This window comes from Oratosquilla oratoria, unplaced genomic scaffold (genome assembly GCF_046742065.1).
Source record: "Oratosquilla oratoria isolate Oo_2021 unplaced genomic scaffold, ASM4674206v1 SCAFFOLD64, whole genome shotgun sequence".
NCBI classification, from domain to species: domain Eukaryota; kingdom Metazoa; phylum Arthropoda; class Malacostraca; order Stomatopoda; family Squillidae; genus Oratosquilla; species Oratosquilla oratoria.
The window spans coordinates 371,278-385,316 of record NW_027467728.1 but is presented as its reverse complement, the minus strand read 5'-3'; the positions used below and the strand labels follow the sequence as shown (position 1 = coordinate 385,316).

At 41.1% G+C, this 14,039-nt stretch overlaps 1 protein-coding gene across 1 annotated transcript in view; it reads left to right on the top strand.

Annotated features, from left to right (window-relative positions):
• Positions 1-9,683, top strand: part of LOC143023823 (armadillo repeat-containing protein 8-like) — an 83,187-nt gene extending 73,504 nt beyond the window's left edge. The window contains exon 15 of the mRNA XM_076182447.1: positions 6,010-9,683. Within this exon, the coding sequence (XP_076038562.1) occupies positions 6,010-6,049 (40 nt within the window). The 3' untranslated portion in view covers positions 6,050-9,683. The remainder of the gene's footprint in view (positions 1-6,009) is intronic.
• Positions 9,684-14,039: the final 4,356 nt, after the last annotated feature.

The following is a 14,039-nucleotide window of genomic DNA, read 5'->3' as shown; positions in this document are numbered from 1 at the left end:
GTTGAGAGCCCTGGTGTGTGTGCGCAACTGATTTCTGCTAAGAGGGACGACAACATTGACTTCGGGTCTTTGGCGCGCCGCTTCTGCTTCGGCATCGGCTAGCTCGTTTCCTGGGATGCCTACATGGTCTCAGCACCCAGTTGAGCGTAACACTCCTGCCTTGCTGATGTAGCTTCAGCAGGAGTGCTAGGATGGAGGTCAGTAGGCATACATTGTCACTGGGCTCTCATACCACCTCATCCATGTATAAATTAAAGAGCCATGGTGACATGACACATCCCTGGCTAAGTCCCACCTTTACCTCAAACCACTCACTGTTTTCATTTCTAATTCTAACAAAGGCTCTACTACTGTTGTAAAAACTTTTAACTGCTCTTAATAGCTTTCCTCCAATCCCATTTATCTATAATACCTCCCACAGTTCCTTCCTGTCTACCCTGTCATAATCCTTTTCCAACTCCATGAAGGCCCAAAAAACATCTTTACATTTTCCTAAAGCTTTCTCACATATCTATCTTGCCACAAAAATCTGATCCACACAACCCCAGCCTGTCTTAAACCCATACTGTTCCTCGCAAATTACTCCCTCTGTGTTCCTTTCCTAACCCTCTCAATCAAAACCTGCAATAAGCCTTCCCATCTACACTCAACAAACTGATCCCTCTGAAACTACTACACTCACACTTGTCCCCCTTTCCCTTGTAAAGCCCCTTTGCTCTTACACCCCTACACATCTATGTCTTATAATTTCTCTCACTTATACATTTACAACAATTGATATAATATGAAATTAAGTACAATTTTAAATTCTTAATATTTCAGCCTACACTTCAGTGGAAAGTACACAATACATATACAATGAGGAATTGTTGCAATATTCATTTGCAAATACAAAACATTCTATCACATTTATGCTAGGGCATGACTGGAAACAAACTGGTGACACATGGGGGTGGGATGAGAAGGTGTGAGTGCTTGCCATGGCTGGCTATCTCTCTTATAAGGGGGAAGAATTGGTGTATTTATGTATAGATAGATCATTATATGGGAGTATATTGGTGTTTAGTTCTGGTTCTGGGATTGGGAGATTCCTTATGAAGAGATTGAACAGTAAAGGACCATTCCCATGTTCAACCACTGTGCTTTGCAGGTATTGGTGTACCCTGTTGATATTTGATTAATAGTGGGAACAATGATGGGTTACTGCAACTGCATATGATAGTCCTGCAAGATGGATTTCAAAGAGAATCTCCATGGTATCTAGTCTTCAAACCCCACTAACACAATTGCCTCTGCCTGAAGGAATAGCCCCAAGGTGCAGAAACTTGCTCTGTGGACCAGGTCCAAGATCACTATTTATCAGGTTTAGCAGTATTTCCTCCACCTTTTCACACAAGAAGAGTTGACCTGTGACATCAGCTGGTGACATAAAAACAAGCCCTCTCCAATACAATATAGTATAGACAACAGTCCAGTATTCCAGAGTCTATGGGAGGGCCTGAGGACCATTGCCAGCTGCAATGGTGCTTCAGGCTCTCAGCCATTGAAACTGATGGCAAACAACTTGTCCCTCCAGCAGGCGGTGTTGATTGGTGTTCCAACAAGACACATTGCTGTGTCCCTTTCTTGTTATGTATAAATTGGCCAGCTTGACTTCGAGCACTTTTCCTGAAGAAGCCACATAGGCAAAACTACATACATATACCAAAGGCCTTTTCCCTCTTATAAGGGGGGTAGCCAAAAAACAAAGGCATAAAAACCACTCCCACCCATTCCACCCACAACTCACCCCACCTCTCTCCACCCTCTTCCCTCCTTCTCATCGTAGCACCTCCTGGATGATGGGTCATCCCTGCATCTCTCCCACTGCCCTTGGTCAGAAGCAGTGTCGCAAGACACAGAACATCCAGAGGAAGGCCACTTCATTAAATCGGCAAACCCCCTCTCCATCCCTTCACACAGAAAAGGAGAAGATGGGGAGAAATCCCTTTGGGCTGCATCAATTTATTTCTCACACATACTCCCTCATGCTCCATTCCCCACCCATTCCCCCACATGCATCACAGCATCATCCATACACAACCATTCTCCATTCACCCCCATCTTCTGTCCTCTCCTGTCCTTCCTCAACAGATATTCCCCTCTTTCCCAATGCCTCGTTTACCCCATCCATCCATCTGATCCTAGTTCGACCCCTCAGGTTCACTCCTTCCACCTCTGCCTTTCACACCTCTTTTACTAATCTTTCTTCACTCATTCTTTCCATGTGTCCAAACCATCCTAATACTCTTTCATCAACCCTATCTCCCAACTCCCTTTCCACCCCTGTTCTCCTCCTCACCTCCTCATTTCTCACTCTATCCAGCATAGTAACCCTTATCATACTTCTCAGGTATCTCATCTCAAAACACATTCAAAATCCTCCTCTCTTCCTCTTATGTTCCATGTTTCTGCCCCATACATTGCTGTTGGCACAATCACTCCTTCATACAATCTCCTCTTAGCATCCATTCCCAAATGTGTATTTCTCATTACACTTTTTAATCCACCAAGGCATTTACTCGCTTCTCTCAATCTACATTCTACCTCCACCCCCACTCCTCCCTTTCCTGCCACATTTGCACCCAAGTATCTAAAAATATCCACTTCCTCCAGCCTCCCTTAACCCCTTCCATACGGTGCCGCACACGTAGGCGTCATGGACTTAGATCTCGGTGGCAGCAACCAATGCCAGCCGTACGACGTGTCGTAATAATACTCGCATCATAAAATATAGTCACCGCTTATATCGATCGTTCTCTCTTCACCCGTGAATTTTGATAACCATAGAAAATGCGATTACAAAAGAATTAGAAAGAATGTCATTATGGAGGGGCGACTACAATAAATATAATCAAGACGCCGATATGGCAGCCTCGCGAATACACTCGCTCCCCATGACGCCTACGTGTGCGGCCCCGTATGGAAGGGGTTAATACTCATCTCCAGTCTGCTGCCACTTTCACCCCTTGTACATCTCATCACCTTTTACCCACATTTATTTTCAACTTCTTTTGCACACCTTCCCAAACTCTGTCACTAACATCCTCAATCCTTCCTCTGATCCTGCTACAAGCACAGTGTCATCAGCAAAGAGCAGCTGGTTTATCTCCTACTTTTCTCCATTTTCTTTAATCATCATCCCTGACCCGCTACCCTTGCATTTACCTTGCACACCACCCCATCCATGGATAAATTGAACAGCCAGGGGACCCATCCCTGACGAAGTCCCATCTTTACCTCAAATCACTCTCTCTATTTCTAATCCTAACACAAGTTCTACTACTCTCATAAAAACTCTTGACTGCTATTAATAGCTTTCCTCCTATCCCATATATCTGCAATACCTCCCACAGTGCCTTCCTGTCTACCCTGTCATAAGCCTTTTCCAGATCCATAAATGCCCCCAAAACATTCTTACCTTTTCCTATAGCTTTCTCACATATCTATCTTACCACAAACATCTGATCTACACAACTCCTGCCTGTCCTAATCCCACACTGTTCCTCACCAATTACTCCCTCTGTTCCTCTCCTAATCCTCTCAAACAAGACCCTCCCATAAGCCTTCCCAATTACACTTAACAAGCTGATCCCTCTGACACTACTACATTCACACTTGTCCCCTTTTCCCTTGTAAAGCGGGACTATACAGGCACTCCTTCACTCCTCTGGCACTTTATCCTATCTTAAACAAACATTAAAGAACCTCACCAGCCAGTCCACCATCACTGTAGGGTACGCGTACCAATGGAGATGCACTTACCCTATGCAGACGCATTTGACACAAAAAAGCTTCTACCTGCCGATGCTGAATAGATAGGAGCATAATTTTAGGCTCAAAAAATCACTTAACTATCCCCTGCATGCAATGGGAAGCATTTTCTGATGCACAAGTGTACATAAAGCCATGCACAAGCCACCTGCAAAAAATGGAATAAAAATCTGCTAAGGAACAGTAAAAAAAAAAAAAAAAAAATTTAGGTTTACGTAAGGATTTTTTCAAAAACAGTACTTTTTTTTATTTCATCTCCTGCAGTCACATACCTATTTGGATTAGGAAGGTAAGACTATGTCACATTATGAGGGGATAGTTGAGTGATTTTTTGAGCCTATGATTATGCATCAAATGCGTCTGCATAGGGCAAGTGCGTCTCCATTGGTACGCGTACCCTACCTCCTTTTTTCAGACATTCTGCATGACATCCATCCAACTCAGGTTCCTTATCTGCTCTCATCATCTTACAACTGCCTTCACTTCATCTTTCCTAATTTCTCCTCCATTTTCCTCACTCATCACAGTCATTTTCTTAGCACTTCCCAATGCAACTACCTTTCCCTCCCTATCCTCCTTCACATTTAGCAACTCCCCAAAATACTCTGCCCATCTTCCTCTTACTGCCTTCTCTTCCATTATCATCTTTCCATCTGCACCTTTTACTTTTTCTTCTCTACTTGATTTGCCTCCTCCTCTCTTAATTTCTTTCCAAAACATTTTTTATTACTTTCAAAATGTTCTATCATTCCCTTACCCCATTTCACATCTGCTCTCCTCTTTGCATCCTTTATCTTATGCTTTAATTCTCATCTCTTTTCTTTGTACCTCTCATATGACTCCCTCATCCTATTTTGTAACCAATCTGTGAAAGCTTGCTTCCTCTCCTCTACAACCTTCTTTGCTACCTTATCCCACCACTCACTACCCTTCCTTCTATTTCTTCCCATCCTCCTTGTTCCACCCACCATCTTTGCACACCTTGTGACTCCCTCCTTGAACCACCCCTATTCCTCCTCCACTCCTAGTTCTACTTTGTCCTTCACTCCCACCCCTCTCTCAGCTTCTTCTTGTACTCCCTCTCCTTTTCTTTCTCATTTAAGCAGTTCACTCTAAGCATCTCCCTACCTTTTGTCCTTTTCCTCTTTCTCCATCTATCCTCCACTCTCAATTTACCTTCCACTCAAAAATTATCTGATATTCCTCCATTCTCTCCCTTAGAACATATACATCTGTAACTCTTTCTACTATACTCTTGGTTACCACTATATAGTTAATTAACATTCTATCTACCACCCTTCCATCCACCACCCTCTCCCATGTGTATTTATGCTTGACTTTCTTCCTAAACACTGTATATGCTATGATCAACTCTCTAGATACACCTCCACCATCAACTCTCCACTACAATTTTTTCCTGGAACACACTTCCCAACCACTCCGTCTATTTGTTCATTTTCTACCCTAGCATTAAGCTCTCCCAGTACAACTACATTGACATTTCTCCCTAATCCCTCTATGCACTCGTTTAAATCCATCCAAAAAGTCTCCCTTCTACACTCTCCCTTCCCAGTTTTACCTTCATACACATTAACCTTGAAGAAACCTCCCTCCACTCCACTACACATTTACCTATCTCTTCACTAACTAGTATAGCCACCCTTTCTCTCCCTCATTCTCTCTTCACTTCTGAGAACCTCCCAGCTACTCTCCCAAACTCACACTCGCCTCTCCCTCTCAACTTAGTTTCATTCATTGCCAACACATCCATCTTCTTACAAACGTACTGCCTATTTCTTCCATTTTACTCTCATCTGTACCACATCCATGCACATTAAAAGACCCAAACCTTAGGGTACTGGTTGGGAAACTCCTAGAACCTCTTATGCCTTTACTTGTTTTAGGAATGTCCCTTGCAGGGCTACAGGGAGACAGATGCCTAGTCCTAATCCCCATCCCATTTTTGTTGCCTCTTATGACTCAAGTGAGACTTGGTGGCAGTATTCTTTCCCCCCACCACAGGGGAAAACAGGCAAAACTAGTTAGGAATAAAAGTATTTCCCTTTACCACCTATCCACAGTAGTTATTGTTAAATTAGTGGTTATTTTATTGCATGTTTTACAGTGAGGTAATAGAAAATCATTTCCCAGTCCTATGTACCATTTTGTATTTATTTTATATGCTTTTATTTTCAGAGTAAAAACAGCACTTCAACAGTTTCATTCAATAAGTTAAAGGAGCTGCAGATTCTGTTGCTACACCAGCTGATGGCCCTGTTGTATAGAAAGGAAGGCTTGCTTTCTTTACATCTTTGTAAGGTTTTCTTGGCCTCACCTAACTATTGGTACTGTTGGGCTCCCAACACATCTAGAACAGTGTTTTTGTATCTCTTGTCCAACCATTAGACTTTATTCACACTATGATGATGGTCTTAGTCCTGTATATATGTGTGTGTGTGTATGTGTATTTACCTAGTTGTATTTTACAGGATGAGAGCTATGCTCGTAGTGACCCGTTTTCGTAGCTGTCTTTCTTTAGTTTCTTTTCGTGTCCTCTTGTTTCTCTTCTGTCCCACTTTAATAAGTCGTCTCTGTCGAGAATTTCCATCCCTTTCATAATTCTGAAAATGGTCAACAAATCACCTCTTTCTCTTCTCTGTTCCAGTGATGACAGATGTAATTTTTCCAATCTTTGTTCGTATGTCAGGTTTGTCAGTGTAGGTGCCATCTTTGTCACTGCTCTTTGTATTCTTTCTAACTTTCTTATGTTCTTCTTTGTGCTAGGTGCCCATAGTGTTGCAGCATATTCTAGTTTAGGTCTTATCAGTGTAACAACTATTTTTTTAACCATCTCCTCATCTATGTAGTCGAAGGCCACTTTCATTGACCTCAATAAGTTATAAGTCTCTCCAAATAATTTATTGACATGTTTATCAGGTGTCAAGTCACTTGAGATGATTACTCCCAGGTCCCTTTCTGAATTGACTTTTTTGACTTTTGTTTCCAATTTTGTACTGTCCTGATACTCTATTTTTACTTTTTCCAAATTCCATTATGCTACATTTTTTAATGTTGAAATTCATCTCACTTTTCCGACTCCATTCCCATATTTTGTCTAGGTCTTCTTGTAGTGATATGCAATCTTCTTCTGTTCTTACTCTCTTGAGTAATTTGGCATCATCAGCAAAGAAGTTCATATAACAGTTTACTCCCTCATCCATATCATTTATATATATGGCAAACATTAAAGGAGCCAGTACAGAGCCTTGTGGGACGCCACTTTTCACATTTTCCCAGTTCGAATTTTTGTCTCTAAGTACCACTCATTTTTTTCCCAGAGAAATCCTTCATCCATTGCAGCAGTTTACCTTTTATTCCTCCTATTATTTCAATTTTTCTTATTAATTTTTTATGTGGTACTTTGTCAAATGCCTTCTGCAAATCCAAAAAGACGCAATCTGCTCAGCCATCTCTTTCTTGTATTATCTCAATTAATCTTGAGTAAAACCAGATTAGGTTTGTGGTGCATGATCTTCCACTTCTAAAGCCAAATTGTTTGGGGTTTATTATCTTATTTTCTTCCAAGTGTTTGGTCTATTTGTTTCTGATGACCTTTTCGCATATTTTTGCTACTGTGCTTGTGAGGGATACCGGTCTGAAGTTTGTAAGATCTTCCTTATTTCCTCCTTTATAAATTGGTACTATGTTCGCATCTTTCCAATCTTGTGGCACCTTTCCCTCTTTGAGTGAGAAGTTGATTATCTTGTATAGTATATCTGTCAGTTCATCTATACACTCTTTCAGTATCCAATTTGCAATTCATCTGGTCCATGCAATTTCCTGACATCTAGGTTTTTTATCTGGTCTCTTATTTCTTTTTGTGTTACCTTTATTTCTTTCATCGTGGGTGATCTTTTTTGTTGTCCATCTTCCCAAGGTTGTGAGCTCTCGATTGTAAAAACAGATCTAAAATGTCTGATCATAACTTCTGCCATCTCTGTGTCATCTATATATTCTTTATCTCCTTCACGCAATTTCACTATTTCATGTTTATCCTTTAGTTTTTCATTTATATATCTGTAAAAGAGTTTAGGTTGGTCCTTTTTCATAATTTTTTCTTTCCTGCTTATATTCACATATTTGTTCCTAAGTTTTATTATATGTTTGCCATTTGGATGTTTTATCTTTTTTCCATTTTTTCCAGGCTTTGTCTCTCCTGTATGTAAATGGAAAGAATAAGTGAAGAAAGATTAGTAAAAGAGGTGTGGAAGGCAGAGGTGGAGAGAGTGAACATGAGGGGGTGACCAAGGATGAGATGGATGGATGGGGTAAATGGGGCATTGGGAAAGAGGGGGATGTCTGTTGAGGAAAGGAGAAAACAGAAGATAGGGGTGAGTGGGGAATGGTTGTGTATGGGTGATGCTGTAATGCATGGAAGGAAGTGGGTGGGGGATCAGGGGGGGTGAGTATGTGTGAATGATATTTTGATGCTGCCTGAAGGGATTTCTCCCCATCTTCTCTTTTTCTGTAAGAGGATACATAGAGGGGGTTTGCTGATTAAATGAAGCAGCTTTGCTGCATTGCTTCTGACCCAGGGCAGTGGGTGATATGCAGGGATGACCTGTCATCCAGGAGGAGCCAAGAAAAGAGAGAGGGAGAGGTGGTGAATGGGAATGGAAAATGTGAGGACAAAATGGGTGGGAGTAGATTTATGCCTTTGAATTTGGCTACTTCCTTTGTAAGGGGCAAAAAGACCTTGGTGTATGTATGTAAATATATATATGTGTGTGTGTGTATATATATATATATATATATATATATATATATATATATATATATATATTATATATATGGGATGTATTTACCTAGTTGTAATATACAGGACTGGAGGTATGTTCATGGAACCCTGTCTTTATATTACAATTTGTCAAATTTTGCCTTAAATTATTTTATGTTGTCCACCTGAATTATTTCTCATTTTAATTTGCCCCGCATCTAAATGGAAAGCTATGCTTTCAAATTCTTTTTAAGCAGTCTCTGACATCTTTAATATTTTGGTAAATCCTATTGATATTCTTTTATCCAATACTAACAGACTCTTTAAATTTTTTCAGTACCTTTTACAATTATAAAGCTAAGTATCATATCACCTCTTTCTTTTCACTCTTCTCATGTAATATTAAGTGCAACTTAGATAGTTTAGTTAAGAACTTCTCTTGGTGACTTGCCTGTTGCACATAAGTTGCCTTGATGTAAATGTGATCACTTGTGTTTACACTCCCATTAATTTACATGAACTAATTTGGATGGATTGTGAATATAGATTGGACCGTGACTGTTACTAGTGTGAGTAAAATCTTTCGGATGCAATGGATTCAAAATTAAATGCTTCATCCTGATTGTACAATTACTATTATTATTATTACTAGTAGTAAAGCCAGTAGACATGGCCTAAATGCTGTTTATAAGAAATGAAACGGTGATATTGACAACTGATAGAACAATACATTCTTAGATATTTATTTTATCTTAGCCCATGGTCGCCTTTAAACATTATTATTATATGTATAGTGTTATGTTTTCTATTAGATTTTTAATTTACCTGGGTTTCAGTGTTTTCAGGATGAAACATGTTCCTTCAGTTTTGTTGATGAGTTCATAACTTTGTAAGAGTTCATAACTTGGTCATAATTAATTTTCCACTTTAAATTGGTCATTGATAATTTAGCAGATTTTTTTTTTTTTTTCTTGTTTTATGAAATGAAGCAGATGTTTTAAAGGACTATTCATGAACTATATTGCTTGAAGGGGTGTTGAGGGTTTTCCATTTGATGTAAAATGCATATTTACAATAAACTGGATTTATAGTATGTATTATTTGATACCTTCCTCACCAAATCAACATTGATTCAAAGAAAGCTACTTCAGTACACTAATGACAAAACTTAAATATCTATTGATATAACAAGGTCTTCTTCCCCCTTGTATGGGGAATGTCTGTCAATCAGGGAAGGGAGAGGGCAAGAGATAGATGTGAGTGGAGGGTGGTTGTGAATGGGTGATAGATTGATCCACTCCAGAGGGATTTCTTCTTGTCTGCTTTATAAATTCTGGAGTGGATGTGGGGGGAGGGGCACCATGCAATGAAGTGGTAATAGTAAGCCAGCTTTGGCTCCCAGGAATTCATACTCACCACAAGGGTAGCAAGGGTTTCCTGTGACAATTTGGCCCCCAATTTCTTCCATGCTGGGTCTTAGGGTTGATCCCATGATCACCACTAGATCCCTCCTACTGACAGCACCACCAAAACCCAATCAGTGCAAATTCACGATCACAATAGTTAATCCACATCCCCTCCTCCCTCAGTCATCCCCCACAGTTCCCAGCAACTTAAGCCATAACCTCGACCGACTCTCCACCATCCTCAACCTTATCATGGATGGTGACACTTCTCACCAACTAGACAGTAGAACACAAATACATACTACACCTTATCAACAACACCCTCGTACCAAACACACACTCACCCAAGATTTTTAGTGTAACATATGCATCCATGTTGTTCAAACAACAGATCACAAAGATAAAGACAAAATGCCCACCTAGACTAAACACACTTAAATCACTTGCAGGTACAACATTCAGACATGATAAAAAAAAAACTACAATTACAGTATACAAACAATATATATGCTCAGTGTTGAATTATGCAAGCCCCACATGGGCCTCTTAACCACACTGAGACACACCACAACACCATGCAGACTATTCAGAACAAAAACTAAAAGATAATTACAGGCTGCACAAATGCAACACCTACAAACCATCTACACCATGAAACAAAAGTCCTCAAAGTGAAGGGTCACCTTGACATGAGATGCACATAAACACAGCTCACCCACTACACAACATGGCAGAACACCCACACATGCCAAGAAACATCAAAACAACACCTAAATACCTATACTACACACAAATACACCCTTCTCTTCCTCCACAACCAACTGACCAACCTCCAGAAGCATATTCATAATCATATCATTCCCTGCTCCATCAACAGACTGAAAGACAACACACCACCACATGCCAGACTCCCTGATATCCATCCCTCAGAATCCTTTCTCCCTGTAGAGGACAGGGTCCACCTGGCAAGGCTGTGGTGTGGCCACTATCCAGTCCTAAATTACCAAAGGTGGATTGATGAATGCATTGCAGATATCTGTTTTGGTGGTTAAAGAAAAGTTCAATATGTCGACACAATGATAGTTTATATGAAATTAAAGCCTTTACTTTTTCTTTTAGGAATGTCCCCTGTGGGGCTACAAGGAGAAGGATGCCTAGTCCCAATCCCCGTCCCTTCTCGCCTCTTACGATCCAAGTGGGAATACTTGGTGGCAGTATTCTTTTCCCCCACCACAGGGGATGTGGATGTGCTGTGTCTTGCAACACTGCTTCTGACCCAGGGCAGTGGACAAGGTGCAGGGATGACCCGTCATCCAGGAGGTGCTAAGATGGGAGGGGGTGTGGAGTGTATTCGGGGATGGAATGGGTGGGAGTGATTTTATGCCTTTTCCTTTTTGGCTACCTCCCTTGTAAGGGGGAAAAAACCTTGGTATATGTATGTATAAAATTAAAGCACAATACAGAGCATGTGTCTTCTACCAAAGCAGGAACAAGACTGCTTACCCAGTGTGGGCATGCTCAAAATACAAGGGAAACATCAATCCATTTTGGTGGGAATATGAATGTAGTAAAAGAATCCACCAGGTGGCCTTATATGTACATACAGTACTACCTCTCATTAACAGACGTTAATTAGCTGCGTTTGCGGTGTTTTTGTTGTTTTTTCGGTGTTTTTGGTGTATTTGGTTAGTGCATGCAATCACTATGCCACCGAAAAACCACTCCAAATCAACGGACACCGTTACCCCCCCTTTTAGTCCGTTAATGAGAGGTAGTACTGTAACTACATTATCAAATAGATATACATAGGTGATTCACCACAGGTTCCCATAACATAGCTCTGACACCACCTCTCAGTGCCCTCACCAAGGAAACAATGCTCATGGCAGGGAGCAGATAAATATAATGGCAAAAAACACAGCAATAGGCAAAGAACATACATGTAATATATAATAAACAAAATGGAACATGGTACAAATACATACATACATACATATACCAAGGCTTTTTCCCCCTTCCAAGGGAGGTAGCCAAAAAGGGAAAGGCATAAAAACACTCCCACCCATTTCATCCCTAAATACACTCCACACCCCTCCCACCCTTCCTCTCATCTGAGCACCTCCTGGATGACGGGTCATCCCTGCACCCTGCCCACCGCCCTGGGTCAGAAGCAGTGTCGCAAGACACAGCACATCCACAGCGAGGCCGCTTCATTTAATCGGCGACCCCCCCTCTCCGTCCCCCTTTGCATATAAGGCGAGGACGGGGAGAAATCCCTTCGGGCTGCGTCAAAATTTACTCACACATACTACCCCACCCCCCACTTCCCCGCCCATTCCTCCTCATGCAGTCACAACATCATCCATATACAACCATTCTCCACTCACCTCTGTCTTCCGTCCTCTCCCTTCCTTCCTCAACAGACATTCCCCTCTTCCCCAAAGCCCCCTTCACCCCATCCATCCACCTCATCCTAGGACGTCCCCTCATGTTCACTCCCTCCACATCTGCCTTCCATACCTCTTTTACTAGTCTTTCTTCACTCATTCTTTCCATGTGTCCAAACCATCCTAATATTCTTTCATCAACCCTATCTCCCAAATCCTTTTTACCCCTGTTCTCCTCCTCACCTCCTCAAATACATAGTGGCCAGTAAAAATGAATAAATTGCCAGTCATCCAGGGCATGATACAATTAGAATAATACAGAGAATGATACATAAAACAATGGGAAAATACAATAATCAAACATTTGGTAGACAAGTAGAAGTTATCGAATATAACCAAAGATCACATTCCCCTCGGTTTTACCAAGTACAAATGAGGATGGCCATAGTTATTTACATAATGTATATACTGAATAGATATCAGTTACAATGACAAATATTTTCACATCAAGACAATTGTACACAATAGTCTCACTCGACCATCAAGGCATTGTACCTTTTGAACATAGATGATATGAGTGGTGAACAAGGGGTAACATGTTGGGAACATTGAGCCTTTGGGGGAGGCTGGGCAAATGTAGGTATGGGCAACTGTGTCTTCTTAAGCCTATCAGAATGCAGAACCTCACTAAGTCCCTGAGATGGGTCAAAAACCATGAACTTATTGGGATGAAGCCTCTGCGTCACCAGAAAAGGACCAGTAAATTTGTTGTTTAATTTAGACTGTCGCTCAGGCATTTGTTTAAATACATGATCACCTACTTGGATGGAAACAGGTGTAGCCTTACTATGTTGTTTCTGTATCATGTTTGATTTGGACTCCTGAAGATTCTGTCGGACAGAATCATATATGGTATGCAGTGTATGACACTGACAAGTTAAACACCATATGAGGACAGCCTTTATTTGTACGACGTTTCACTTATTACAGCTTTTTCAAGTACAAGTTGAGATACACATGCTTGAGATTAAATAAGAGGAATGGGGAAAGAAAGAAGTAGGGGGGAAGGAAGAGGAGGAGGAGAAGGGGGATTGAATACTGGGAGAGGTTGAGAAGGCTGGCCCAAACATCTGTGTGCAAATTGTTCACAAAGGGTGGTTTAAAATTTTGTTGGCCATGGGTATTAGAGGAATTATGTGGGGTGAGATGTTGAACATGCCCCTATTTTGTTCAATGGTGTTCGTTCCTTGAATGATCGCTGCTTCCAAACACTTCCTGCAGATCTTGTCGGGTTCTTGTATCAGAAGCTCTGCATTCTTCCAGTCCATCAAATGGTTTTCCCTGTTCCTATGTGTCACACATGCATTGGTAGTGACATCATGTCTGACGTAACGGTGTTCACGTATTCGTGTATTCAGGTCGCGTGATATTTCTCCGATGTAAGCTTTATCATATCCCAAGCACGGAATACAATAAACACCAACTTTGGTGCCCGGTGTTTGGTTGTTGTATGTTCTCGTCCTCATGATGTCTTTTATTGTCCTGCTGGTTTGGCACACTACTTCCAAATTGGTGGTTCTTGAAATATGAATCAGGTTGGTGGCAACGTCGCTGGTTGGCAACATGAGACGTTTTGCCATGCTGTCCTGCTGCCTA